Raw genomic sequence first — 27,083 nt, 5'->3', positions numbered from 1 at the left:
TCGCTGCCGCTGCTGCCCATGGTCCTCATCTCCTCCTCGTCGTCACTGCTGATGCTGTCTGCACTGCACCGGGCACAACACAGGGGGGCGCACTGCACTTGAAAAAGCTGCATTTCCTTAACTAGGTGGTGCCATGGTTTTGCACTTTTTCAGTTTTTCATGTGTCTATGAGGTTGATAGAACTTCATTAAGCCCCCTGGTGGTGTTTTTATGGTGTTTTATGTCTTCTCTGACTATTTTGAGTTTCTACCTGGAGGCTGAAACCTTGAGGGTCAAACGTGCCAATAGAAAAACAGCGCTTTAGTGACATAGTAAAAACATACCCTCCCCCTCATTATCATAACACAACAGGTGTGGGCATGAGGAGGAGGAGGGACTAGGACAGGTGGGTGGTGCTAAGGTGGTGGAGGAGGTGCTAAGGTGAGAACCAGGTATACTTTTTTTTTTTTTTAAGATTTTTTTTTTGGGGCTTTTATTGCTTTATTTGGAGAGGGACAGAGAAAGTAGTCTGACAGGAAATGGGGAGAGAGATGGGGGAAGACACGCAGCAAAGGCCGTCGGGAAGGGGACGCGAACCCGCGGCACGCTGTCTGTTAAGGGATTTCAACCAAGGGTGCCTAGACCGCGACGCCACGGCCTAGGCCTGAACCAGGTATACTTCATGAACTGGAGGCGTGTCCAACATAAAAACATAATTTTAACACTTTCTGTACACGTTTTTGAAAAAGATCTTCCTCCTAGTATAACCATAATACCTGATGATTATGTTTTAGGGGGGGGGGAATCACTGAAAATCACGGCACCCCGTCTTTAACTACATACCGGTATATATATCGTCGTAACCTGTACGATTAATAGTGAAAATAGCTGACCTACAAGCTCACAACGAGTCACGCACGCCGCGACGCATTGGGAGCTTGTAGGTCAGATAGAGTCAGCATTTTGGACCATTTTGATATGTTTTCTCTATTTTCTCTTAAAAGAAAGTTTCGAGCCGCGTTTCGAGCTACTTTTGATACATGTGTGTGATGCTGTAGGATGAACAAGTAGGGCGTTCATTTACGAAAAAAACACAAAACGTTTGGAGATAAGAGGTTTGGGGACAGTGTTGCCAGATTCTGTGAGAGAAACAAGCAACCAGGTCTAGGAAAACCAGCCCAAAAGAAGCGACTATGGGCTGCATGAGCACTTTAAATGCAATTGGTACAATGTAAGTTCGGGAGGGAAGACCACACCGGATAACCATCTCCTCCCCCTCCTAATCGCCTCCAATCTGGCTGATATCAACTCCTCCCAAGCTCACCTGCTTGCGATGGCGCTGATAACAACTCCTCCCTTATCTCCTCCTACCAAACTAATCAAGGGTTGTATTTATACCACGCCATGCCCGCTCTCATTCATGCTCAGTGTTCTCGCAAGAGCACACACGCATAAAGCGAACGAAGAGAAATACAGCGAAATATTTCTACTTACCTGCAAACCATGGACAACGAAGACTCATTCCAAGTCATGGCTTCGGACGAGGAGGATTTCGACAACCCAGACCCTCCCGTCCCGCCAACTCCATCACCAGCACCATCCAGCCGCCGCCTGCGCTCAGCCACTTCAACCCCAGTCAGTCGGTCGCTCACCCGAACCCCGGTCGAGTTCCGCCACCAACCAACACCGCAGAACCCCCCGCACACCCCCACTACTCGAACGAGCCGCAGCCAGCGAGCTCGCCACACAGCCAGCTGCCCCGCCGGGCCATACACCACCCGTGCCAGTCAACGCACTTCGACTCCAGCCAGGTCAGTCAACCCTCCGGTCCGCCCCATTTCGGAATGGACCGTAATTGGCCTTCAGAAAGCCCTACGGGCAAAAAATGTATTATTTTCCAGAGCAGCTCCTAAAGCGACATTGTTTTCTCTCCACCAATCCGCCATGCTGGTGACCTCCTCCCCTCCTGGTCCGTCGCGCAAAAATGACGTCGGACCAGGAGACGAGAGCGTCGCTCCACCCGACCCCGCCCCCGCCAAAAAAGCAACAAGGAAAACAACTCGACCGGCTCCGGCCCCCTCCCCCCACCCCCACCACCATCAACACCAACATCTCACGGCGCTCCCTAGCCAGTCCACCGTCCACCACCTTAACACTCAAGTTAATCCACCCATTGTCGTGTCTCACCCCCCTGTGCCTGCTTCCCCCCCCATGTCAAACTTTTTATCTGTTTTGTCCTCCCTGTGCTCGCAGGCTGCACTTCTATCCCATCCAACCCCACACCCTCCTCCACCCCCCATTGTGTCTAACCTCCCTTCCCACCCTCCCCAACCCCCCCCCCCTCCCTCCCTCATGTCTCTCCCCCCTCATGTCTCATCCATGCCTAACCATGCAATAACATCTGCTATGTCTAATTATGCATTAACTTCTGCCGCCCACACTCAAGTGGCTCCCCCCCCCTCCCTCCTCCCCCCCACATTTGGCCATGGTTTCGCTCCTGCCACCAGCGGCCAAATGCCCCCCCCCCCTCCCCCCCCTCATGTCCCATCCATGCTTAACCATGCAATAACATCTGCAATGTCTAATTACGCAATAACCCCTGCTGCCCACGATCAAGTGGCTCCCCCCCCCTCCCTCCTCCCCCCCACATTTGGCCATGGTTTCGCTCCTGCCACCAGTGGCCAAATGGCTCCCCCCCTCCCCCCCACATTTGGCCATGGTTTCGCTCCTGCCACCAGCGGCCAAATGCCCCCCCTCCAAACCCACTCCTACCTCCAACCTCAGGCTCCGGCCCCCCTCCCCTTCCGCCAAGGTCCCCTACCCCCCCACGGGCCTCAGCCCACCTTTTTCTCCCTCTCCTCAGCCACGCCGGCAACCATGCCACCTACAGCCATCGCCGCCAACCCCATTCCAGTCTCCGCGTCCCTCCGTAACCAGATCCTCCAGGGTATGGACATCGACCTTGCCTCCCTATTAAAGCCCTCCGCCGCCACCCACCAACCCAGAACCGTCGACTGCGGGGGGGTATCCATTACTCTCCGTGACCTCCACACCTCACCACTACACACCGTGCTCACACCCACCGAATTTGTTCTGGCGTTTTCCCTTTTCCGCAATATAATCTGTTCACTATTTCCCACCCGCAGGCAGGAGCTGGACGATTACGTCCAGATAATAATGGACATGGCCGTCCGCTTCGGGGGCACCGCGTACTTCCAGTACCACCGGCAGTTCGCAGCGATGGCGGCAGCTCGGCTCCAGCAGTGGAACGTGGCAACCTATTGGGGCGCGCAGGACACCGAGCTGTACTGCCGGCTCTTTGCCGGCAGAACCGCCATCGCCTGCACCCTGTGCGGCTGCCCCGCCCACCCCACCACCGATTGCACCCTGGTCTCCAGCTCCCACCCCACCACCCCCGCACCGCCCCCCGGCCCCCGACCAACCTACAACCAGCAACCCCCACCACTCATGTCCTCCGCCGTCCGCCCAGCCAGGCCAAGAACAGAGCGTCCCACCACCTTCCCAGCCTCCTCCCAGTCAAGGGACCGTCGAGGCCGCCAACTTATCTTTGTAGGCTCCAAAATGGTCTGCAACAACTTCAACGACCAGGGCTGCAACATGTCCACATGCAAAATGTTGCACGTGTGCACTTTTTGCAGCGGAGCACATTCCCGCCCCACCTGTCCCCACAATCCCACCAAGCCCGCAGTCAGCTGACTATCACAGCACCTCGCCACTCCCATCAACATCCCCGCCATAGCCTCAGAATTAGCCTCCCACCCAGATCCCACCTTCATCCGTTTTTTCATAGACGGCCTCAACCACGGTTTTTCCCCTGGCCTCATCACACTCCCAGACACATCCCACACCTGCAATAACCTCCAATCCGCCATAACTGACCCAGACACCGTCGACGCCCTCATCACTAAAGAAGTCAACCAGGGTTTCATGATAGGCCCCTTCACCTCCCCCCCATTCCCCACCTACAGAATCAGCCCCGTCGGCATAGCCACCCGAAAGTACTCAGGCAAGAAAAGACTCATCATCGACCTCTCATCCCCCCACGGTTCCTCAGTCCCCAGCATTAACAGCCTCATCCCCAGTTCAGACTTCTCCCTCCAATACTCCACCGTCACCCACGCCATCTCCCTCATCCGTCTAGCCGGCCGCGGGGCCTGGCTTGCCAAAGCCGACATCACATCGGCTTTTAAAGTGCTCCCCCTCCACCCAGACTCCTGGCACTTGTTCGGAGTCTGCTGGAGGGGGAAGTACTACTTCTCCGTAAGGCTAACATTCGGCTGCAAAAGCAGCCCCAAGCTTTTTGATAACTTATCAGAGCTGCTTTGTTGGATTCTACTGAACCAATACAAGATCCCATTCCTCGTCCACCTCCTAGACGATTTCCTGTCCGTAGACTTCCCTTCATCACCCCCCGCACGCACTCTGCTAGCAATCCGAACGGCCTTCACCGCCCTCGGTGTTCCCCTCGCCGAGGACAAAACAGAGGGCCCCGCCACCAGCTTAGAGTTCCTCGGCATTAATCTCGACACCACCACCTTCCAAGCTTCACTCCCCCTGGAAAAATTACACCGAATCACCCTAATCATCGCCAATTTTGCAGACACCCCCTCGTGCACCAAACAGCAACTCCTCTCACTCCTAGGTCACCTCAACTTCGCCACCCGCATCATCCCCCAAGGCCGCTCATTCATTTCCCACCTCCTCTCACTAGCCTCCTCCGTCCCAGCCCTCCATAACCAGGTCACCATCTCCCCAGAGTGCAAGATGGAGCTCTGCCTCTGGCACAATTTGCTGCAAAATTGGAATGGAATCAGTTTCTTTTATGATGATTTCCACTCCTCACCAGAGGACCTCCAATTATTCACAGACGCCGCCCCCTCGGTAGGCTACGGAGGCTACTACCAAGGCCGGTGGTTCGCGGAGGAATGGCCAGAGGAGATGCTAGATCCCCCGTGTGACTCCGGCCATTCCTCCGCCTTATTCGAACTGTACCCGATAGTGGTAGCGGCTTCCCTTTGGGGATCGGAGTGGACCAGCCGCTCCGTCCTCATCCACTCAGACAACCAAGCCGCCGTCAACATCATCAATAAAGGTCGCTCCTCCTCACTCCCCATCATGGCACTCCTCCGTCGACTCACCTGGATCACCGTCACTCACAATTTTATCATCCGCGCTGCCCACGTCCCCGGTCACCTCAATACAATTGCTGACTCACTCTCTCGTTCTCTGTTTCAGAAATTCAGGCACTTGGCTCCAGAAGCAGACACCTATCCCACTCCGGTACCTCCATATTCACACATGACCTTCCCCTGAACCATCCGCTCGGCCATCTCATCCACCACGCACGACAAACCATCCTCCAGTCACTCGCCCCATCCTCACTCTCCACCTATTGGACGGCATGGAAGAACTTCCAGCTGTTCCACGCCACCTTCACCCTGCGCTTCCCGTCACTAGACCTGGCCACCCTCACGGCGTACGTCAGCCACTGCCACCACTCCCGGTCCATGCACTCCTCCACTATCCGAGTTTACCTATCCGGCATAAACTTCATCGCTAAACTCCTCACCGGCGCCGCTCACCCCTTCCACACGCACCCCCACGTCACACTGCTTCTCAAAGGCATCAAACGCCACGAGCCTCACCACCCTCCTAGCCGCCAACCCCTCACAGACAACGTTCTCGCCGACTGCATCACCGTCCTCCGTTCCGGCCACTCAGACCCATTCACCGACTCCACACTCGAGTCCCTATTCCTCCTGGCGTTCTACGGTTTCCTCCGCTGCTCCGAGTTCACATCCACTAATACTAGGTTCGATCCGGCTCGCCACCCCTGTCTGTCCGACCTATCAATATTCAGCCCTTCCACCCTCATCTACACCCTCCGGCACAGTAAGACCGACCAGTTCGGAACATCCACCCCCATTCACCTGTTCAAACTAGACTCACCCCTCAGCCCATACGAACCACTCGTCCGCCACCTCGCCATCCGTCAGTCGCAAAACGCCTCACCATCCGACCCCCTGTTCATCTCAGAATCCGGTTCCATAGTCACACGCACCTGGTTCCACCATCATCTCCGCTCCGTCCTCACTAAAGCCGGCTACGCCGCCAACCACTTCTCCGGTCACTCGTTCCGTATAGGCGCAGCCTCCACAGCCTCCCGGAAAGGCGTCCCCGAACACACGATCCAAATCCTGGGCAGGTGGTCTTCACAAGCATACCACACGTACATCCGTTCCAACTCCCACGATCTCCTCCAAGCCCACATCGCACTCACCCGTTAAACGATGCACCATTCTTTGGGGTCTTTGCGCGACTAGGTCGCAGACGGACCACGGGCCCCAAAGCCAATATACCCAGGGCCCATGCCCTAGACCGCCTGGCCCCCCGCCCGCTCCTCTCCATTCCTCCTCCCTACCTCCCCTCATCCCCCTACATCCCTCGCCCCTCCTTCAGGCGCTTCATCCCGCCTCTCTTCCCTCCCCGCCTCTATCTCACCACCTTCATCTCCCTACAACCTCCCCCCCTCTTCCCCTTCCCCACCTTACAGTATCCCAACAACGGGACCCCCAATCGCCCCCTCCGTCCCAACAACGGGACCCCCTATCATCCCCGCCGTCCCAACAACGGGACCCCCTATCATCCCCGCCGTCCCAACAACGGGACCCCCATTCCTCCCCTCCGTCCCAACAACGGGACCCCCTAATCATTCCCTCCGTCCCAACAACGGGACCCCCATCCATCCCCTCCTTCCCAACAACGGGACACCCATACACCCCCTCATTTCCCCCCGACCACGCCTTTCACATCTAAGGCGCCCCTTCCCCCCCAACCTAACCCATCTTCCTTCCACAGTAGCACCACATACACAATAACCCCTTCTCTCAACAGTGGCACCACACACACAAACCAATGCATTCCCCTGTACAAACCTTTCTCCCCACAGTGGCACCACATACACAAATCAATGCATTCCCCTGTCTACATTCAATGCATTCCCCCGTCTACATTTCATCATCAATAAATACAACCCAATCGATTCTCTGTTTGATGGTGTGGTCTTTGCTAGTGAAATGCAATTGGTACAATGTAAGTTCGGGAGGGAAGACCACACCGGATAACCATCTCCTCCCCCTCCTAATCGCCTCCAATCTGGCTGATATCAACTCCTCCCAAGCTCACCTGCTTGCGATGGCGCTGATAACAACTCCTCCCTTATCTCCTCCTACCAAACTAATCAAGGGTTGTATTTATACCACGCCATGCCCGCTCTCATTCATGCTCAGTGTTCTCGCATCCCACCACCTCCCCTTCTCCTCCCCATGCAAAAAACTAACCCTGCAAAACTGATCTGTTCTCCTCTCTCACACATGCTTCCTCTAGGTCTCCAAGGGGGGTCTTTGCGCGACTAGGTCGCAGACGGACCACGGGCCCCAAAGCCAATATACCCAGGGCCCATGCCCTAGACCGCCTGGCCCCCCGCCCGCTCCTCTCCATTCCTCCTCCCTACCTCCCCTCATCCCCCTACATCCCTCGCCCCTCCTTCAGGCGCTTCATCCCGCCTCTCTTCCCTCCCCGCCTCTATCTCACCACCTTCATCTCCCTACAACCTCCCCCCCTCTTCCCCTTCCCCACCTTACAGTATCCCAACAACGGGACCCCCAATCGCCCCCTCCGTCCCAACAACGGGACCCCCTATCATCCCCGCCGTCCCAACAACGGGACCCCCTATCATCCCCGCCGTCCCAACAACGGGACCCCCATTCCTCCCCTCCGTCCCAACAACGGGACCCCCTAATCATTCCCTCCGTCCCAACAACGGGACCCCCATCCATCCCCTCCTTCCCAACAACGGGACACCCATACACCCCCTCATTTCCCCCCGACCACGCCTTTCACATCTAAGGCGCCCCTTCCCCCCCAACCTAACCCATCTTCCTTCCACAGTAGCACCACATACACAATAACCCCTTCTCTCAACAGTGGCACCACACACACAAACCAATGCATTCCCCTGTACAAACCTTTCTCCCCACAGTGGCACCACATACACAAATCAATGCATTCCCCTGTCTACATTCAATGCATTCCCCCGTCTACATTTCATCATCAATAAATACAACCCAATCGATTCTCTGTTTGATGGTGTGGTCTTTGCTAGTGAAGCGACGATGCGACGCGTTGTGAGCTTGTAGATCGGCTATTTTCAAATAAAATCTTGCGGGGAAATTATAATAAGCAGATCTGGCAACCCTGTTTGGGGAGGGAGATGGGGGGGGTGACACACGGCACACGTCGTACCCGCGGTTACTAAGTGGTTGTTGGCTGGTCGGTCTAGTTGAAAATAACACAAACTAAGGATCACATACTTCTGAATGAACTTCAGGTAGGGTGTGTAGTCGATCACCGCAGGGCAGGTGCCATCCAGACCGTCCCCCTTCAGACAGAAGCTAACAAGAGAGGAAACATGGATCAAGATCCGCTATCTCCTTGATCTACAGTCTATCTATCTATCTAACTACAGATGTGCCACTTCAAAACTTCACACGTTACTGTTCTTTCCCTGAAAGTGGCCTGAAAATGCATGTTTTTCCTCCCTTTTCTGCCCTTAAAATGCACTGTTTTGCCCCTGAAAAGAAGTTGTCACTACACACCCCCGTTTTTCCCTTCAACAGACATCCATATACATGAGAACAAAAGAATGTGTGTTGAATAAGGTGTCAGACTCATTATGAGGCGAAAGGTGATTTGACCAGTTGCTCAAATTAATTAGCATCATAAAAGCAGTGATCATCAAAATAATTCAGCATTTTAAATGCCCTTTTTTGTCCCTCTTATTGCCCTGGGAATCCCCTGAAAATGTACTGTCTTGGCGATGGCAGGACATGTGAAGTTTTGAAGTGGCACATCTGTATCTAACTATCTATCTATCTATCTATCTATCTATCTATCTATCTATCTATCTATCTATCTATCTATCTATCTATCTATCTATCTATCTATCTATCTATCTATCTATCTATCTATGTTTTACTTAAGTAAAAGTATCAATACTGCAACGTAGCAAAGTACTCTGTTACAAGTAAAAGTCAAAATCTACTTGAGTCAAAGTACAAAAGTATTGGTATCAAAATGCACTTAAAGTACCAAAAGTAAAAGTACTAAAATGCTTGAAAACAGCAGATCTACAAGCTCACAACGCGTCGCGATGCAACGCGTTGTGAGCTTGTAGATCGGCTATTTTCAAATAGCCTAGGTATAAAATCTATCTATCTATCTATCTATCTATCTATCTATCTATCTATCTATCTATCTATCTATCTATCTATCTATCTATCTATCTATCTATCTATCTATCTATCTATCTATCTATCTACCTATCTATCTACTGAATATTTATCATAAATACACCTATGTCTATCTACCTCTACATGCATATCTAGCTCCATTTGTATATAACGTTTTGAAAACAACGATCCATTTTGGAATAAAGGACCATTGCTTGAAGTTGATGGGTCATCATGGACGTAGGGTTTACTACCTGAAGTCAATGGTATTGAGTCCGATGAGAGTGTCTGCCAGTAGGCCTGCCTCCTCTCCTAGCATAATGGAGCCATCCTCGTAAAACCTCCTGCACACATGAAGAAACGCACACACACAATCAATGCACACGCATACACACAGATTGAAGAAACACTACAATCTCTCTCTCTCTCTCTCTCAGAGAGACAGACAGTGTATAGGAGAGACAGACAGTAGGAAAGCTGAGAGGGAGAGAGTGAATAGGAGAGACATACAGTAGGAAAGCTGAGAGACAGACAGTAGGAAAGCTGAGAGGGAGAGAGTGAATAGGAGAGACAGACAGTAGGAAAGCTGAGAGACAGACAGTGTAACTCATATAGTCCATTATGTTTATTGTGTGGATGTAAACTGTCTCACCTGGTGTTTTTGAAGTCCCTCAGTGCAGAGGAGATGTACTCTGACAGTCTCTTCTCCATGAGCACTACCCTGATCCACGCCCTGCCCTGCACACACACGCACGCACAGAGAGAGAGAGAGAGAGAGAGAGAGAGAGAGAGAGAGAGAGAGAGAGAGAGAGAGAGAGAGAGAGAGAGAGAGAGAGAGAGAGAGAGAGAGAGAGAGAGAGAGAGAGAGAGAGAGAGAGAGAGAGAGAGAGAATATACTCAATCAATAGTCATTCTGTTTTACTTTATTATCCGGGAAACGTTGACTGAGCCCTCTTTTACAGGAAAGTCCTGCTTGAGTTACAATAACACCGTGAAGCTGACCAGTGCAACCACAGTCTGACCAGTGCAACCACAGTCTGACCAGTGCAACCACAGCCTGACCAGTGCAACCGCAGTCTGACCAGTGCAACCACAGTCTGACCAGTGCAACCACAGTCTTCTACTGTTGGTTACTGGAAGCTGCCGAGTACAACTACAGTCTTCTTGACCACTGGGAGCTGACCTAGTGTGTGTGTGTGTGTGTGTGTGTGTGTGTGTGTGTGTGTGTGTGTGTGTGTGTGTGTGTGTGTGTGTGTGTGTGTGTGTGTGTGTGTGTGTGTGTGTGTGTGTGTGTTGAAAAATTAAACCTATTATAATCATGAAGAGATAAAATGGTGTGACCTCATCTCGCATGTGTTATGACTCATTACAATAAATGTGAGATGTGTAATCTGTCAGTATGTTGACCTGATGAATACCACATGCAGAAATGTGCTCCTCCGGCAGATAGAGGAGCTCATATTTGACCCCTGCAGTAAACTCACCAGCCCTCGTCGCTCCACTTCCATCAACAGCCAGCCACTGGAGATGATTTAAGTATCCCTCAGCATCGTCCTGGACAATACACCAGCCTCACCTTCTTCGCTAATCACATCCATAAACTCTGGCAACAAACACTCACTGCCATCTGCAAACTCTCTCTGCGTGTGTGTGTGTGTGTGTGTGTGTGTGTGTGTGTGTGTGTGTGTGTGTGTGTGTGTGTGTGTGTGTGTGTGTGCGCACGCGCGCGTGTGCGTGCGTGCGCGCGCGCGTGGGCGCGCGTGTGTGTGTGACACGTATGTAGTAGGCCTGTCCCCGACTAAGGATTTGTATAGTCGAATCTGATTGGCGACTAATTGCCAATAGTCGACTGGCAGTCGACTAATGCAACACCCAAAAAAAAAAATTAATAGAGGAACATTCCATTTGGGCTGTAGGGGTGCTTAGTGTCTGATTTAACATATACTATTGGTTTCTCCCAATACATCATGATGTATATCCTATTTTTGGCAAACTATTAGTTAATTAATATAACAAACTACAGTAGGCCAATCTCTCAGTCGAATAATAAAATAAAATAAAAATAAAAAAAGTTTTTTTTTCTTTTTTACATTTTCTTTTTATGACACCCCTCGACTAATTAGTCGACTATTCGAATACTAGAGGTCAGGCCTAGTATGTAGTATTGCGTGCGTGCGTGCTTGCGTGCGTGCGTGCGTGCGTGCTCTCTGCGTGTGTGTGTGCGTGCGTGTGTGCGTGTTCTAAACGTGCACACAAAACAACAAGATGTGAATGTCTCAGTATGCGTAACATGTGCCCTGTACTGCTGTGGTGACAGCTCTAATTTGGAGCTAAGCTTCATTTGCACTTCGTAGTACGACGGTGTTGCTCGCCAACAACTGATTTGCAAGCTAACGTGTTGAATGGTGATACATTGTCAGCCACAGGCCAGTGGATCTCACAGTGGGTTCCAGGGACCCTCAGGGTTCCTGGAGGGGGTTCCAAATGGACCCTTGTAGGTCAGTAACTCTGAGAGTGTACAAATGGAACCACAAATGGTCACCGCTTTCTCACCGCGGAAGCGACAGACGGCTGCTGTGTGAATGTTTGCTCTTCACTGTGCAGACAGCCTGCAGTCGTTTGACTTTTAGTAGTCGTGATCAGTGGTGGAAAAAAAGAAAAAAAAGTACTCAGATATTTTACTTGAGTAAAAGTAGCAATACCGCAGTGTAGAAATACTCTGTTACAAGTAAAAGGCCTGTGTTCAAAATGTTACTTGAGTAAAAGTACAAAAGTATTGGCATCAAAATGTACTTAAAGTACCAAAAGTAAAAGTACAAAAATGTTTGAAAATAGCAGATTTGTAACTCAAACCTTTGCTTCTGGGGGTCCCTAGAACAAAATATTTTGATATATTTGATATATTTTGATAGCAACATGTTTTCGGTAGGATTTTGTAGAATCGGAACCTCATGCCTTACTGGGTTAATAAAATAATAACAAGAAGAAAAAGCAAAACTAGCAGATGTACAAAATACAAGAAGTATATATGGCTTAAGTTGTTAAGAAAATGTTCCCCGCCTCAGTTTTTAAATCAAAACCTGCACTAGGCATGCGACTGGTCACAAACACAGAGCTTTGCGCAGACATGCTATTGCATCATTTCACACAGTCTGGTCTGTGTATGCTGACTGAATTGGCCTTTGGGCTACATATTATGAAAATATGCTACAGACCAGCACATTTAGACAGACCCTTAGTCAGACAAAGTACATAATAACTCACTGTCTTGGATTTCCTATCATTTATTCATGTATGTAATGTGCTGTACACATAGAAGTTATGTCTTTGGCGGTGTGTTTATGGGAACACAGAGAACAACCTTCCCAGGTTAACTCTATGTTAACATACTCAGCCCATGATCTGATTCTAGGACAACAACTGATCTTCAAGCTACTGTAACATTGTCCACAAGCGACGAATCGTACAAGTCGCAGACAATGCGTTTGACGTGAGTGGACATACATTTCTGTATTTTCGCAGAGCAATAGACGGAAGATGATGATCTCATCTCATCAGAACAACAGACATCCCACCTCTCCCGGAAGTCTCCCGGCAATAGGCTCTATGCACAGCAGCCATATTGGGAATGAATTGGGCCCCATCCTTACTTCCTTCACAGGTGTTACCAATAATACTAATTAAGGCTCTGTTCCATTTAGTTTGGCACAGTGGTCTCTTATTTTCAAGGAACCCCATAACTCTTACACACCCACCATAAGGGGTTTCTAGTGAGCCGACAAGCACAATATCAGCACCCTGACCAGAATGGAACAGAGCCTTCATTAGTATCATTGGTAACACCTGTGAAGGAAGTAAGAAGGGGACCAATTTCTTTCCAATATGGCTGCTGTGCATAGAGCCTATTAGTGGTCACTCCCGGACACCCGCGAGCGACCATAAATCTCCCGCAAATGCCGACCAGGCGATCAAATTGTGCATTTGCGGGAGAACGGTTCCTATTCACTTCTCATCATTACTCAGATCCGGTCTAGAGCCCGCCTACTGTCTCGGTTTGCACACATGAGGCTCACACACATAGACATATAAAGGTAGACGCCTCCTTCGGCTCTGAAGCGTTCGTATCTCGGGCGCGCTTCCTTGTTCCGCAGGGCTAGCCTTCCACTTCCTTCCGCTTCAGCAGGGCAAGCTGGAAACTTCCGTGTGCGTCACAGAAGGGGGCGTTCGGTAGGCCAATCAGAGGCAGGTGGGGCGGGTATTTTCTTAAGAGGCAGCAGCGCAGCACCTAGTCAGTTAGACACGCTGTGATTGGCCAGTAGTCAACGCGATGTGATTGGTCAGTAGTCAAACAGCCCTGCGGAAGAGCCTTGTATTGAGATACCAGTCGCTCCAATGAACTGCAGAGGCCAATGAGGTATCTAGGTTTCTATATCTATGCTCACACAGACCGGATCTGTAACCTTCTTTGTTCTCATTCGTCGCTGAACTGTCAATCTGACAAAATGAATTAATGTCATTCGCTGCGGGAGGAGTGGGCGTCTAAAAGTGACCAACCACTGGTCTCAGAATGCAGAGAGAGACAGAGAGAAAAAAACAAGACACACAGTACTCAAGGAGTTACCCGTGTCTAAAATAATAACTTTTGCCCGTTGCACTGTATGTAACAGTGACTTCTCTCAGCTCACGGAGGCCTTAATGACTGCAAAAGGCACGTCGAGGTATGTTAACGCTCACAAGGGGTGTGAGCTTGCCTTGTAGATCTGCTCATGGCTTTAATAGCTACACTAATGATGCCCAAATAACTAATACTCCAGGCTGAAAGAGTTTAAAGTGACTGTATGTGTATAGATAAAGATCTGTTTAAGTGCTTGTAGATTTGCTAGTCTTTAAGATAACTGATTCAGTGTATATTGATCAGATAAGAGATGGAGTGCTACTTGGGAGAGATAGATAAAGATCTATTTATGTGCTTGTACTGTAGATTTATATTGGTCAAATAGAGATGGTAAAATCAGGCAAACATAAGAATTCAATTACATAAAAAAAAAATATGATTAAAGAAAACAACAAATTAAAACCGGAAAAAAGTAGATTTATATTGGTCAAATAGAGATGGTAAAATCAGGCAAAAATAAGAATGTATAATTAAAGAAAACGAATTAAAACCAAAAAAAAGTACCAAAAAACAAATTAAAACCGAAATTTTGGCACGCACATGCACGTGCGCTGTACGTGAACCTCCCGCAAATGATTTTCTCCAGGGTGGCATGTCTGGAACAATAGGATTTCAGTTCAAAATCGGCAAACTTTCCCTTTCGTAGATTTGTCTGTAAGGGGGAATTCAGTTTCAGCTTCACCCAGCTGATGGCTGCTCAGATGGTATACTGGGAGGTGAACAACGTGACCTACTGATAACCAGATGGCCTCTACCCACTAAGCTAGGGGGTAACATTAACTTAAGTAACGTAAGTAACATTAAGGCTCACCTTGGCCTTAGAGGAGCGGACATGCTCCATGCTCTCAATGCTGCGGATGCAGCTGTGAGGGACCTTGGTACAGGCAGCTCTGATGTAGTCCCAGAAACTACGTGGACTCTCATACCCGAACCAGCTGGTCTGACCTGACACGCACAACACACACGCGCACGCGCACGCGCACGCGCACACACACACACACACACACACACACACACACACACACACACACACACACACACACACACACACACACACACACACACACACACACACACAGCAAGAGACAGGACACAAAGAAGACAAAACTAAGATGTCACTATGTGCAGTATGTGAATGAAGCCACACAAATCACAATGCAGTTAAAGGAATACTTATTTTTATATTTTATATTTATATTTTTTTCCTATGAATTACTCACCCCGTGAAGCCTTGAATTAAATTTGTTTTTTCTTGCGTTCCTGAGCCAATACTCTAATATTTGACAAACTGAAGTTAATAGGAGACCAATCTTAACAAGAGCTAAACGATGTTTACAACATTGTCTTTGAACCTGGATCATCAGTAAGCTCATGATGATGATCAGTGATTACACTGTGAGAGTTGTTTTGGAGTTTATATTATTCTTTTATACTGTATAGTTTTGCATTGGTCTCTAACCGCAGCAGACACCGCAAATATTGAATTATTGGCTAAGACTGCAAAAAAAAAGGCTTCATGTAACATAATCATCAACGTAATTGATAGGAAAAAATATATATTTTTGGGTGCAGTATTAAGTGTGGTGAAGCTACACTATTCACACTGTCTGCTTGTGTTCATGTCCTAGTGGTGATGGTCTACGCTTAATTTACCCAAATGGAAATTGTGATCTTGATACAGAGGTGCTTCACAAGAACAATGTTGGTGTAACTAAGAGATTTACTGAAAAAAGGCATGGATTTTAAACTACGCTCCAACTTTCACACACCTCATGAGTTTCACTCAGGTCATTTCCTGGTTGCACCATGCTGTGTTTGTTTATGGTGCTTCTGTTTTTGTGACGTCATGCACATAGCGCCATGAGCAAGATTGGCTTACTGTTGAGGGGACAGGCATAGAGCACCGAAGTCGGATGTCATTTACACATCCTACCTGGGTCGCGGTTTCCCCACCCCGTTCTGAATTCCCATAGACGTGTTTAACTCTTTGACTGCCAGAGTATTTTCATAAAGTACTCCCCCAGTGCCAGCGATTTTCGTGTTTTTTTATTTGGTAATTTTTCATTCAAATAAATTGTCTCAGTGCGGTTTTAAACACAAACGACAAATCTGCCACTAGAGAGCAGCAAATGACAGTTTGATCAGCTCGCTGACTCACTCGCCCCCCCCCCCCCCCCACACCCAGTCAAACAGTCAAATACGTCAAACCGGATGTGACGTGTTCTCAGATTCTCCGATCGGCCAAAATTACGATGTGATACACGACGGCGATGACTGTTCGTCACCCAGACTAGAGATTATAGAAGTGGAGCTCTCCGTTCGTTTTTTATACTGTGTGAAAAACCGTGTGTTTCCCTATTCTGGCCGAAAATGACCGGGGGAAAAAAATGAAAACCGGAAACGGAATCCGCGTCATAAAACCGGATGCAGGTGTGGGTGAAGTAAGTGGAACTCGAAACCTAGATTGAAAAATAAGCAGCATAGCGCGATCAGAGATTAAACAATGAACGCGCGTCCAACGCGTCTAACGCGGCGACGGCCAACTGGACAAAGTAGCAATTGACGCGTTATCGAGTCAACCGCAGTCAAAGAGTTAATATCGCGTCAAATAAGAACTGTGATCCAAAAATAAACAAATGACCCCTGACAATATCGCAGAGACAGTTTGTTTATATTCGGACCACAATTCTTATGAGACGATTCTATGATGACCCAATGTTATTCTCCATAGAGAAATTACTTTACGAACCTGGGGGTGGACAAGTGACGTCAGGACTTCTGTACTCTATACAAACTAAACCCTGAAAATAAACGACGAACTGCAGATGCATGTGAATGCGTCAGTCAATCAATTTGATTGATATAGTGCCAAATCTCAAAACACTTTAGATGAGGACGAGATGAGGACGAGACCACAGGCTGCTCTACAGAGCAAGCGCTTGGTTACTGTGGCATGGAAAAAAACCCGCCTTTAACGGGAATAAATCTTGAGCAGAACCAGGCTCTAGGTGGTGTGTGTGTGCGTGTGTGTGTGTGTGTGTGTGTGTGTGTGCGCGTGCGTGTTACCTTTCAGTCTGTGGCTGAGGACATGCTCCAGGATGGACATAAAGTTGGTGAACTCCGGAGACGAGTCGTCTACCGTCTCCAAACAGGAGCGATCCAAGAGCGTCTTCACTGACAGCCTGCACACACACACACACACGCAAACGCACACGCACACGCACACGCACACGCACGCACGCACGCACGCACGCACGCACGCACACGCGCGCACACACACACACACACACACACACACACACACACACACACACACACACACACACACACACACACACACACACACACACACACACACGCGCACACGCACATAAAACCATTTGCTTGATGTTATACCTGTCTTGTCAATGGACAAGACAGGTATAGAAAGACAATAGTGGGCAGAGTTCACAAATCACTGAATGAAGACACTCGGGAGCAACACCCCGAGTGTCGGAATTGGAATTAACAGTCAATGTCAGAGTCAACAGATGCATAGATCAGCCATTATTGTTCCTATGTGGCCATCAGGAAAAGAAAAAAATCACACCCAGTGTGAAGTGGGCGGTGTGGTCATCACAGTGATGGAAGCTCACTTTAAAAAAAGTGTTTTTTTGTGTGCATAGTCCTATTTATAGTCATATTTATAGGTTATTAATGACATCATGTGTCTCGCTAGCCAATCACAGTGCTGAATAGAGTCAGCCAATAGAGTCAGCCAATCACAGTACAGCTAGGGGTGTACTAATGTAGAGGGGTGTACTATTATGAGCCAATCACAGTACAGCGAAGGGCGTACTAATGAGGTTTCCCAACCCCACATATAGGGGCGGCTACACCGCCCAAAAATGTATACATATCAAGTGTCCATACCCCATACTAAATACCTGTCCACAATGTATAGAAACAAAGCTCCCTGAGCTAGAAAGTCAACACAGTCAAATGATACAAACATTTTAAATGCAATATTAAAACAAACTCCTCGTTCAGACCACGAGGAGCCATAGAATTGAGATAATGAATATAAAACATTTCTCGTTGTAACAGGCGGTGCTCCTGATTGCCTCCTTGATTTGCCACCTTTTTCAATGCCTTCATAGCGGAATGTGCTAATACTGTGGCAGAGCTACAGGATTTCTTTCGTCCCTGGATCTAATGTCTGAGTCTGTTGGTCTTTCCTACGTACCCCAAGCCACGGGGACATTTGATTAGGTACACATTTGTGGAACTATACAGCATTACAGCACATAACGACAATATTAGAAGAAAAGACAAAATATATTAAAATATATATATTTAAAAATAAAGATGAAGACAAGAACTACAATCTGTCTAATACACTGTCTATAGCAGGGGTGGGTAACTTTGATGATGGAGAGGGCCACTATATTTCCACACTCACTCCAGAGGGCCACATTGCATATACTGTCGGGCCATTCTATGCCACACAAAAGTAGCAAAAATAGCAGATCTACAAGCTCAAAACGCGTCGCACTGCGACGCGTTTTGAGCTTGAATTGGAATTCAGATTTTTTTTTTGCTCTTTTACAATTGGAATCCTGAAAAATTACATTTTTATTTAATTTCAAATGCATTTAGTTATACTTATGTTTTATGAACTTAAATACAAATACATTGGACATAAAAAAGGCAAGAGAATTTTAATACTAATCATTAAAGGAGAATTTTGGACTAAGTTTTTCTTACCTTTTCTATGATGTTATGATATCTTAGGATGAATGGTACAGTAGAAAATTTTCATAACTCCATCCCGGGTCCGCCACAGCTTAAAACGTGCGCGGATAGGCCTTGCGTTAGATCACATATTTTAATAGCTTTTTAATAGCTTTTTTTTGTTTTTGAGATCTGACGTTCATAGTGACAGAACACTATGCAACCAAAAAGAAAAAGAATCTAAGTCTCGCTAGACAAGATTGAAATCTCGAGATTGAAATCTCGTCTAGCGAGACTTCTGTTTTCTTTTTTTTTTGTTTTCTTCAGATCTAAAAATAAATAAATAAAAAAAAAGCTATTAAAATATGTGATCTAACGCAAGGCCTATCCGCGCACATTTTAAGCTGTGGCGGACCCAGGATGGAGTTATGAAAATGTTCTACTGTACCATTCATCCTAAGATATCATAACATCATAGAAAAGGTAAGAAAAACTTAGTCCAAAATTCTCCTTTAAGCTACTAATATAGACTGAAGTAATTAAAGCGGGTCATGTTTGCAATTGTAACAGCTGAAATCAATAATATATCAGTATTCCGATATTAACCTGCGGGCCGCATTAAGTGAAGGTGTGGGCCGCATGTGGCCCCCGGGCCGCCAGTTGCCCCTGTAAGGTCTATAGGATAGATGAAACATAAAACTATAGCACCTGTTGTGTTATGTACTTGGTGTGAATCAGTGCGTGCGCGTGTGGTTGTGTGCGTGCAGCGGTCCCAAGGGTGAGTGAGTGCCAGTTTGTTAAGTGTTGTTCATTTATCGAGCGTTTAGCCAAGGCCTGCCATCAGTGTGTTGAATGAAGTGGTCAGGAAACAGGAGCAGATGGTCTCTCTACTTATTGTAAGGAGAGAGCTAGGACAACAAACATCTTGTTCACACTGTCATGTGCTCTGAATCCGTTTCATGGACAACACAGTGAGTGTTCATCATGCCCCGGAGGGCAAACAACTAAGCTCTCTCTGTGTGTGTGTGTGTGTGGGTGTGTGTGTGGGTGTGTGTGTGTGTGTGTGTGTGTGTGTGTGTGTGTGTGTGTGTGTGTGTGTGTGTGTGTGTGTGTGTGTGTGTGTGTGTGTGTGTGTGTGTGTGTCCCCTCTTCTCTTGCCCCTCTTCTCTTCTTAATCACTTAACCCCTGTACTACTGTATACAGTACTTTGGTGTATGACAAATAGCGACGCATTTACACATCGCGCTGTGAGCTTGTCGCTATATCAGCCATTTTCTAAATTATTGATTTGTTTTGGAAAACATCTGCTCTCTCTCTCTCTCTCTCTCTCTCTCTCTCTCTCTCTCTCTCTCTCTCTCTCTCTCTCGTTGCCTGGCAGCAGTGGGTCACCACAGCGGGTCATCAACAGAAACAGACCCTCTGTCTTCTGACACACCTCACCATCACTGTCCCCGTCTGTCTGTCCCTCCTACACTGTCACCCTCTTAACTTTCATACTAAAAAGGCCGCTTTAAATGTATGCCACACATTCACACACACACACACACATCATCCATTCACCCATAAGATGTCTGCCTTATGCAGAGCTTGCGGACTACCTTCTTACAGCATGTGGGCCTGCCGTTGTGCAAAGTGTTGTGCCAGGGGTCATTGAGGGAGTTCCAGGGGGTCCCCAGCTAAATGATTGATAGTTAGGAACCAAATGGACCCTTATGGGTCTGTAACTCTGAGAGTGTACAAATGGAACCAAATGGACCCTAAAAAAAATTGCACTCTATGCGATTTGGGTCTGGCACCGCTCCATAGAGAATCCATTTCCTGCTCCAGAAGACGTGTGTGACCAATCAGGGCCCAGTATTCGAATATGGGAGACTGTAATTGGTAGTTGGTTGTAGGTCTAACCAATTGCGTCAAGGGCTATATTGTTTTGATCCCGCCCCTTGGGAAAAAAAACGTCCTCATGGAAGCACTAGACTGATATCCACGCAGTGATATAGTCTGTCTACGCCAGACTAATTCACACCCATTCACCCATTCACACACATTCACACCCATTCACGCCCTTTCACACACATCCACACACATTCACCCATTCACACACATTGACACACACTCACACACACATTCACAGATTTCACACACATTCACACACATTCACACCCATTCACACACCGACAGCAGAGGCAGACACACAAGGCACCAATCAACGAATGGGGAGCAGTTACGGCAGATTTATACTTAGTTGCGCACTGGTGTCGTGCACTGAAAATAGCAGCTCTACAAGATCTGCTATTTGTTGGTGCGTTGGCACACGCAACCAAGTGTACATGAGATATCAGCTGGTTAGTGTTCCATTCCCAGATGAGCTGTGTGCCTCCAGAGACACTGCAGGCCCAACTCTCCCTACAGTCATTATCACACTGACCTGGTTATCTGCACATATTAATAGTCAGGAAGTTACCTAAGAGTAGGGCTGCAGCTATCCATTATTTTCATAGCGATTATTCTATCAATTACTTTTTGGATTCATGGAATAATATATATATATATATTATTTGTTTTAATTATATTATATTACATGTAATTATATTATGTATTTATCAAGAAATCGATGCAAATGTTTTATAAAAGACTAAAATAATCTGATTAACCAATTAAGCCGTATCTTGTACAATGGTGCAACAACTGTGAATCGATAATAAAATAAACTTTAACTGATTATTCATTATTAATCAATTAAATGGATTACCTGCTGCACATCTATTTAAGAGCATTGAGACCAGGACCTCAGTTTTAGTGCAATTGAATAGTACAGTGCAGGACAATACAATATACTATATTATATATTGTACAGCTACTGTAGTTAACATTGAACTGCATTAAGCACATAAGCTTCATCATTATTGTGTTCTTTTGTCATTTCAACTCTCTCCCTTTGCCTTCGTAATTTACCTTACGTAATATCACGGTTAGGCTCTGGAATGGTAGAATCTTGAGTAGTGTGGTTCGAACATACACCATAAGATACTTATATTTTGCCAATCTCTTCACTTCAATGAAATTGATTGAAGCCTTTATTTATTCTCGAAAAAAGAGCATTGAGGTTTACCCTGAGTTGCAATGCTGTCGAGATAATACACACACAACAATTAAGACACAACAAAATAAGACCATAACAGAAAACTAGTAAGTTATAAACAATTACATAGTGAGGTAGGGAGATTTAAGAGCAGCTTATTAAATTGTCCATAGGATATTGGGGCATTAATTCTTAGCGTGAGTTGTAGATTGTTTCGTGAAATAGGAGCATCATAGCAGAAAGCAGTTTTTCCCAGTTCAGACTGAACAGGTGGAACTTCAAGTTCGCTTCAGCCTGTCTGGTAAGTGCTTTTTTACCACTCAGCAATGTGATGTATGGTGGTAACTTCCCATCAATAGCCTTCAAAAGTAAACTGATATCAGTACAGTGCCTAGTTCTCCTTCTCAGTGAGGGAAGACCAACCTACTTTGTCGTAGAGGATACAATGATGAGTGCTGTAGCTTTCACCAGTAATAAATCTAAGTGCTCGAGTGATAAACTGTGTCTAGGGGTAAAAGAGGGGTAGGGGCAGCATTTCTATAAATTACATCACCGTAGTCCAAAACTGACATAAAGACTGCTTCAACAATCCTTTCACTGCAGATCATCGGGAAGATGACTTTGTTTCTAAGAAATCCAATTTTCTGTCTTAGTTTTGGTGGTGAGATCGGCAATGTGATATTTAAATGTAAATGTTTCATAGAGCCAAATACAGAGATTTTTGTCTTCGGTAACTCTGTCAATAGAGGATCCACTAACAGTATCTATACTGTATGTAAACAGTTATAGTTCATGTTTTTAGCTCTTGAAAATATCATGAATTTTGTTTAGCCACATGAGCCACATTTGGTAGTCAGTCACACGTGTGTGTGTGTGTGTGTGTGTGTGTGTGTGTGTGTGTGTGTGTGTGTGTGTGTGTGTGTGTGTGTGTGTGTGTGTGTGTGTGTGTGTGTGTGTGTGTGTGTGTGTGTGTGTGTGTGTGTGTGTGTGTGTGTGACTGACTACCAAAATTGTTATCAATTAAAGTTCTCCAGAATTCAAAACACACTTTTCTCATTTCAAATGTATTTGCAATCCTGCTCTTCTCTGTTTCAAGCTGACCAGACTGAACATCAGTGCTGAGTCCCAATGAACTACAACTCACAGCAGCCTCCAGTACATCACCACCGATCAATTGTTCATTAAAAAAAACTGTGGGTGTCGCCTGTGTGTGTGTGTGTGTGTGTGTGTGTGTGTGTGTGTGTGTGTGTGTGTGTGTGTGTGTGTGTGCGTGTGTGTGCGTGTGCGTGCGCACGTGCGCCAGAACAGGGTTAAACTATCTGACAAAGCAGAAGTGTCTACACTGAACAAGTTCAGCTCTAATCACATTCACATTTTATTAGAATGTGTTCTAGCAGTCAGAAGAGACATCTGTTTACTATACATGTATGTACTGTATGTATGGATGAAGACCTTATTATGAAGCCAGGAGACAAGGGAGAGTCATCGGAACATGCAGCATAATAGGCAGTGGTGGAAAGTAACTAAGTACATTTACTTAAGTAATGTACTTGAGTACAATTTTGAGGTATTTGTACTTTACTTGAGTATTTCCAATTTCCAATACGTTTACTTCTACTCCACTATATCTCAGAGGCAAATATTGTACTTTTACTCCACTACAATGATTTGAAAACTTTAGTTACTAGTTACTTTTCAGATATAAATTATTATATTATGAAACATACATTAACCACTTTAGTCCTATTTTATACATAGGCTATTTGAAAATAGCCGATCTACAACGCGTCACATACTCTTACTTTTGGTACTTTAAGAACATTTTGATACCAATACTTTTGTACTTTTACTCAAGTCAATTTTGAATTCCGGACTTTTACTTGTAACTGAGTACTTGCAGTATTGATACCTTTACTTAAGTAAAACATTTGAGTACTTTTTCCACCTCTGCTAATAGGGACCCAATGCCTCCCTGATTGGCACTCAGCAAGTCACTATCAAGGGATTGGGGGTGAGTCCCCGTGACATACAGTAATAGTGTCATGTCCAGGCTGTGTACTTGTACATGATGGCTGGGGGATGTCTTACTTACTTGGACATCAAGTGGCCTCACGCTACAGAATCAGTAGATAGGCTCCCGCCCTGTGGGCCACATGTGGTTCCCAAGGCTACTTATTTACTTCCTTTGGCAATAGGCTCTATGCACAGCAGCCATATTATCACTTCCTTCACAGGTGTTACCAATGATACTAATGAAGGCTCTGTTCCATGTAGTCTAGCACAGTGGTTTCCACGACCCCCATAACTCTGAGAGTTACACACCTGTAAGGGGCCATTTGCAAGCCCATGAGGGTCCCTGGACCCCAACTGTAGACCCACTGGTGTAACAAGTGTTTCCAGTGAGCCAACATGCACAATATCAGCACCCTGACTCTGTTTGACCAGAATGGAACAGAGCCTTCATTAGTATCATTGGTAACACCTGTGAATGTCTTCATAATATGGCTGCTGTGAATAGAGCCTATATTGTTGCTTTTGACAGTCATGCCAAGCAGCTCACATTTAATTGGATTGTGTGTGTGTGTGTGTGTGTGTGTGTGTGTGTGTGTGTGTGTGTGTGTGTGTGTGTGTGTGTGTGCGTGTGCGTGAGAGAGAGAGGGAGGGGGGGGGGGGGAGGGAGGGGGGGGGGGGAGGGAGAGAGGAGAGAGAGAGAGAGCGACTGAGCAGATAAAGATGCAAGGGTTTAGGATGCTTTCAATAAGGATACTTTTTGTAAAATAACGGGCCGGACGTTAACCTCGTCTAGTCATAGTTAAACGGACTTGAGTTGCAACTGTACGCAAACCTCTTTTTTCAATATAGACAAAATCCCTTCACCAAAAGGAGCTGATCTACAAGCTCAAAACGCATAGCAACGTGATGTGTTTTGACTTTTTGAGCGTGTAGATCTGCTATTTTTGGTTAATGTTCACCCCAGAACATGGATGGTGGGGTTCAACTGAAAAACTGAAAAAAAAAAAAAAATCATGCCTGAACAAACACACACACTGCATTTTAATTAGTCCAAGCTAGGCCTTATGATTCATGAATGCAGAAGGCAGGCCCCTCCACTCAACTGTCTGGACAGATAATTACAACACAAATGTGACCGCATGAATCTTTCATTACAACATGCAGGGGGCGGGGGGCACGCTGTGTGTGTGTGTGTGTGTGTGTGTGTGTGTGTGTGTGTGTGTGTGTGTGTGTGTGTGTGTGTGTGTGTGTGTGTGTGTGTGTGTGTGTGTGTGTGCGACTGACTGAGTGAGTGAGTGAGTGAGTGAGTGAGTGAGTGAGTGAGTGAGTGAGTGAGTGAGTGAGTGAGTGAGTGAGTGAGTGAGTGAGTGAGTGAGTGAGTGAGTGAGTGAGATAAATAGAGAGAAGTAAGTCTAAATAAATATTGATATGGAACATGGCTTAGATTTCAGCAATGGATGTCAATTGATAAACCCACATCTTGAATCAATAATCCACTTTTACAATTATGCCTACTTAAATTAAACTATAGCATCCACTCAGGTGAAGAAGACACTTCATAGATTAGAGTTCATTCTGTGTTATTATAGCAGGCTATTACACAGTGGTGGTTCATATTTTTTACTTGAGTAAAAGTATCAAGACAGCAATGTAGAAATACTCCGTTACAAATACAAGTTTGGTATTCAATGTACTTAAAGTGCCAAAAGTAAAAGTACTCGTTATGCAGAATGTCCCATTTCACAAGTTTTCAAATCTTTTGAAAATAGCAGATCTACCAGCACACAACGGCGTTGTGAGATTGTAGATCTGCTATTTTCAAATACCTTAAGTTTAAATACTGAAGTGGTTAATGTATGATTTGTAACAATAATCTAAAACTACAAAGTAACTAGTAACTAAAAATTTCAAATTAAAAGTACAATATTTGCCTCTGATATGTAGTGGAGTAGAAGTGGAAAATATTGAAAATGGGAAATACTCCAGCAAAGTAAAAAATACATCAAAATTGTACTTAAGTACAGTACAGTACTTGAGTAAATGTACTTAGTTACTTTCTACCGCTGCTATTACATAATTCTTCTTTCAATTGAATGTGTAAGCGGTGCAGTGTCATGTTCCTAATCCCTAACATGTCTTCATCCACCAGCTTCATTCATAATAATAAGCATCATCCTCTCCTCACCAGCAGTGATGTAAAGTAACTAAGTACATTTACTCAAGTACTGTACTTCAGTCCAATTTTGAGGTACTTCAATATTCAATATTTTGTCTTCTACTATACAGCTCAGAGGCAAATATTGTACTTTTTTTAATTAAATATTGTAATTATTTAAAAACTTGAGTTACTAATTACTTTACAGGTATAAATCATTATATTATAAAACATACATTAACCACTTTAGCGCTATTTTATAAATAGGCTATTTGAAAATAGCAGCTCTACAAGCTCACAACGTGTCGCTAAGCGACACGTTGTGAGCTTGTAGATCTGCTATTTTCTAACATTTGACTACTTTTACTTTTGGTACTTGAAGTATAGCTCGATGCCAATACTTCTGTACTTTTACCCAAGCAACATTTCGAACACAGGCCCTTTTACTGGTAAACAGAGTATTTTTTATATTGTGGTATAGATCTGATCTTTTTTTTTTACTTGAGTAAAAGTATCGATACTTTTACTCAAGTAAAGAGTACTTCTTCTACCACTGGCCATCATCCAGCAGCAGCATCATAATAACAACAACAAGCATCATCCTGGTCCTCTCAGTCCTCACCTGCACACAGTGATCAGGTTCCTCCTCTCCACCGCTCCGCTCCTGGAGGCTCCCCGCCTGCGGAGCAGGTGCAGCCCGGCGCTGAGCGACGCCATCCCCGGCTTGGCTTCCTGGGAGTCACGGCGGTCCGTGCTGCTGCTGGTGCTGATGGTGAGCTCCAGTGCAGTGTTGCCAGGTTGTGAGAGAGAAACAAGCAAACCGGGTCTGTGGAAGGTAACAGGATAGGTGGACATCATTATGGGCACCTCAATGTAAAATTGGCTATTTTGTAAAAAAAAATAATGTTACAAAATAATATATTGGAAACATTACCTGTAAAGTATACATGATGTGAGCATGCACGGCACATAATTATGATAATATTAGTAATAATGAGAAGTAATGCAAAGTATACATGATAATAATAATAATAATAATAATTATTATTATTATTTAAAAAAAAAGAACAACATTAATAATAAGTCATGTAGTGTAGTAATAAGAAATATTAGACCTTAATTGTCCAATGTTTAAGCATGTTCTAAATCATGTATAC

The 27,083-nt window shown here is 46.0% G+C and overlaps 1 protein-coding gene across 2 annotated transcripts in view; it reads right to left on the bottom strand.

Annotated features, from left to right (window-relative positions):
- The window catches only part of rundc3b (RUN domain containing 3b), a gene marked incomplete at its 5' end in the record, with an annotated part of 48,910 nt that extends 22,267 nt beyond the window's left edge, over positions 1 to 26,643 (bottom strand). For both annotated transcript variants that reach the window (XM_084050842.1, XM_084050843.1), the window contains 7 exons: positions 1 to 63; positions 8,373 to 8,453; positions 9,545 to 9,634; positions 9,943 to 10,028; positions 14,777 to 14,910; positions 17,032 to 17,147; positions 26,549 to 26,643. The exon at positions 1 to 63 is cut by the window's left edge and continues 115 nt beyond it. In XM_084050842.1, coding sequence (XP_083906968.1) covers positions 1 to 63; positions 8,373 to 8,453; positions 9,545 to 9,634; positions 9,943 to 10,028; positions 14,777 to 14,910; positions 17,032 to 17,147; positions 26,549 to 26,643 — 665 coding nt within the window. The remainder of the gene's footprint in view (positions 64 to 8,372; positions 8,454 to 9,544; positions 9,635 to 9,942; positions 10,029 to 14,776; positions 14,911 to 17,031; positions 17,148 to 26,548) is intronic.
- Positions 26,644 to 27,083: the final 440 nt, after the last annotated feature.

The sequence above is a fragment of the Gymnoscopelus microlampas genome, assembly GCF_963454915.1.
Source record: "Gymnoscopelus microlampas genome assembly, chromosome: 3".
NCBI classification, from domain to species: domain Eukaryota; kingdom Metazoa; phylum Chordata; class Actinopteri; order Myctophiformes; family Myctophidae; genus Gymnoscopelus; species Gymnoscopelus microlampas.
This window is presented reverse-complemented; position numbering and strand designations above follow the sequence as displayed.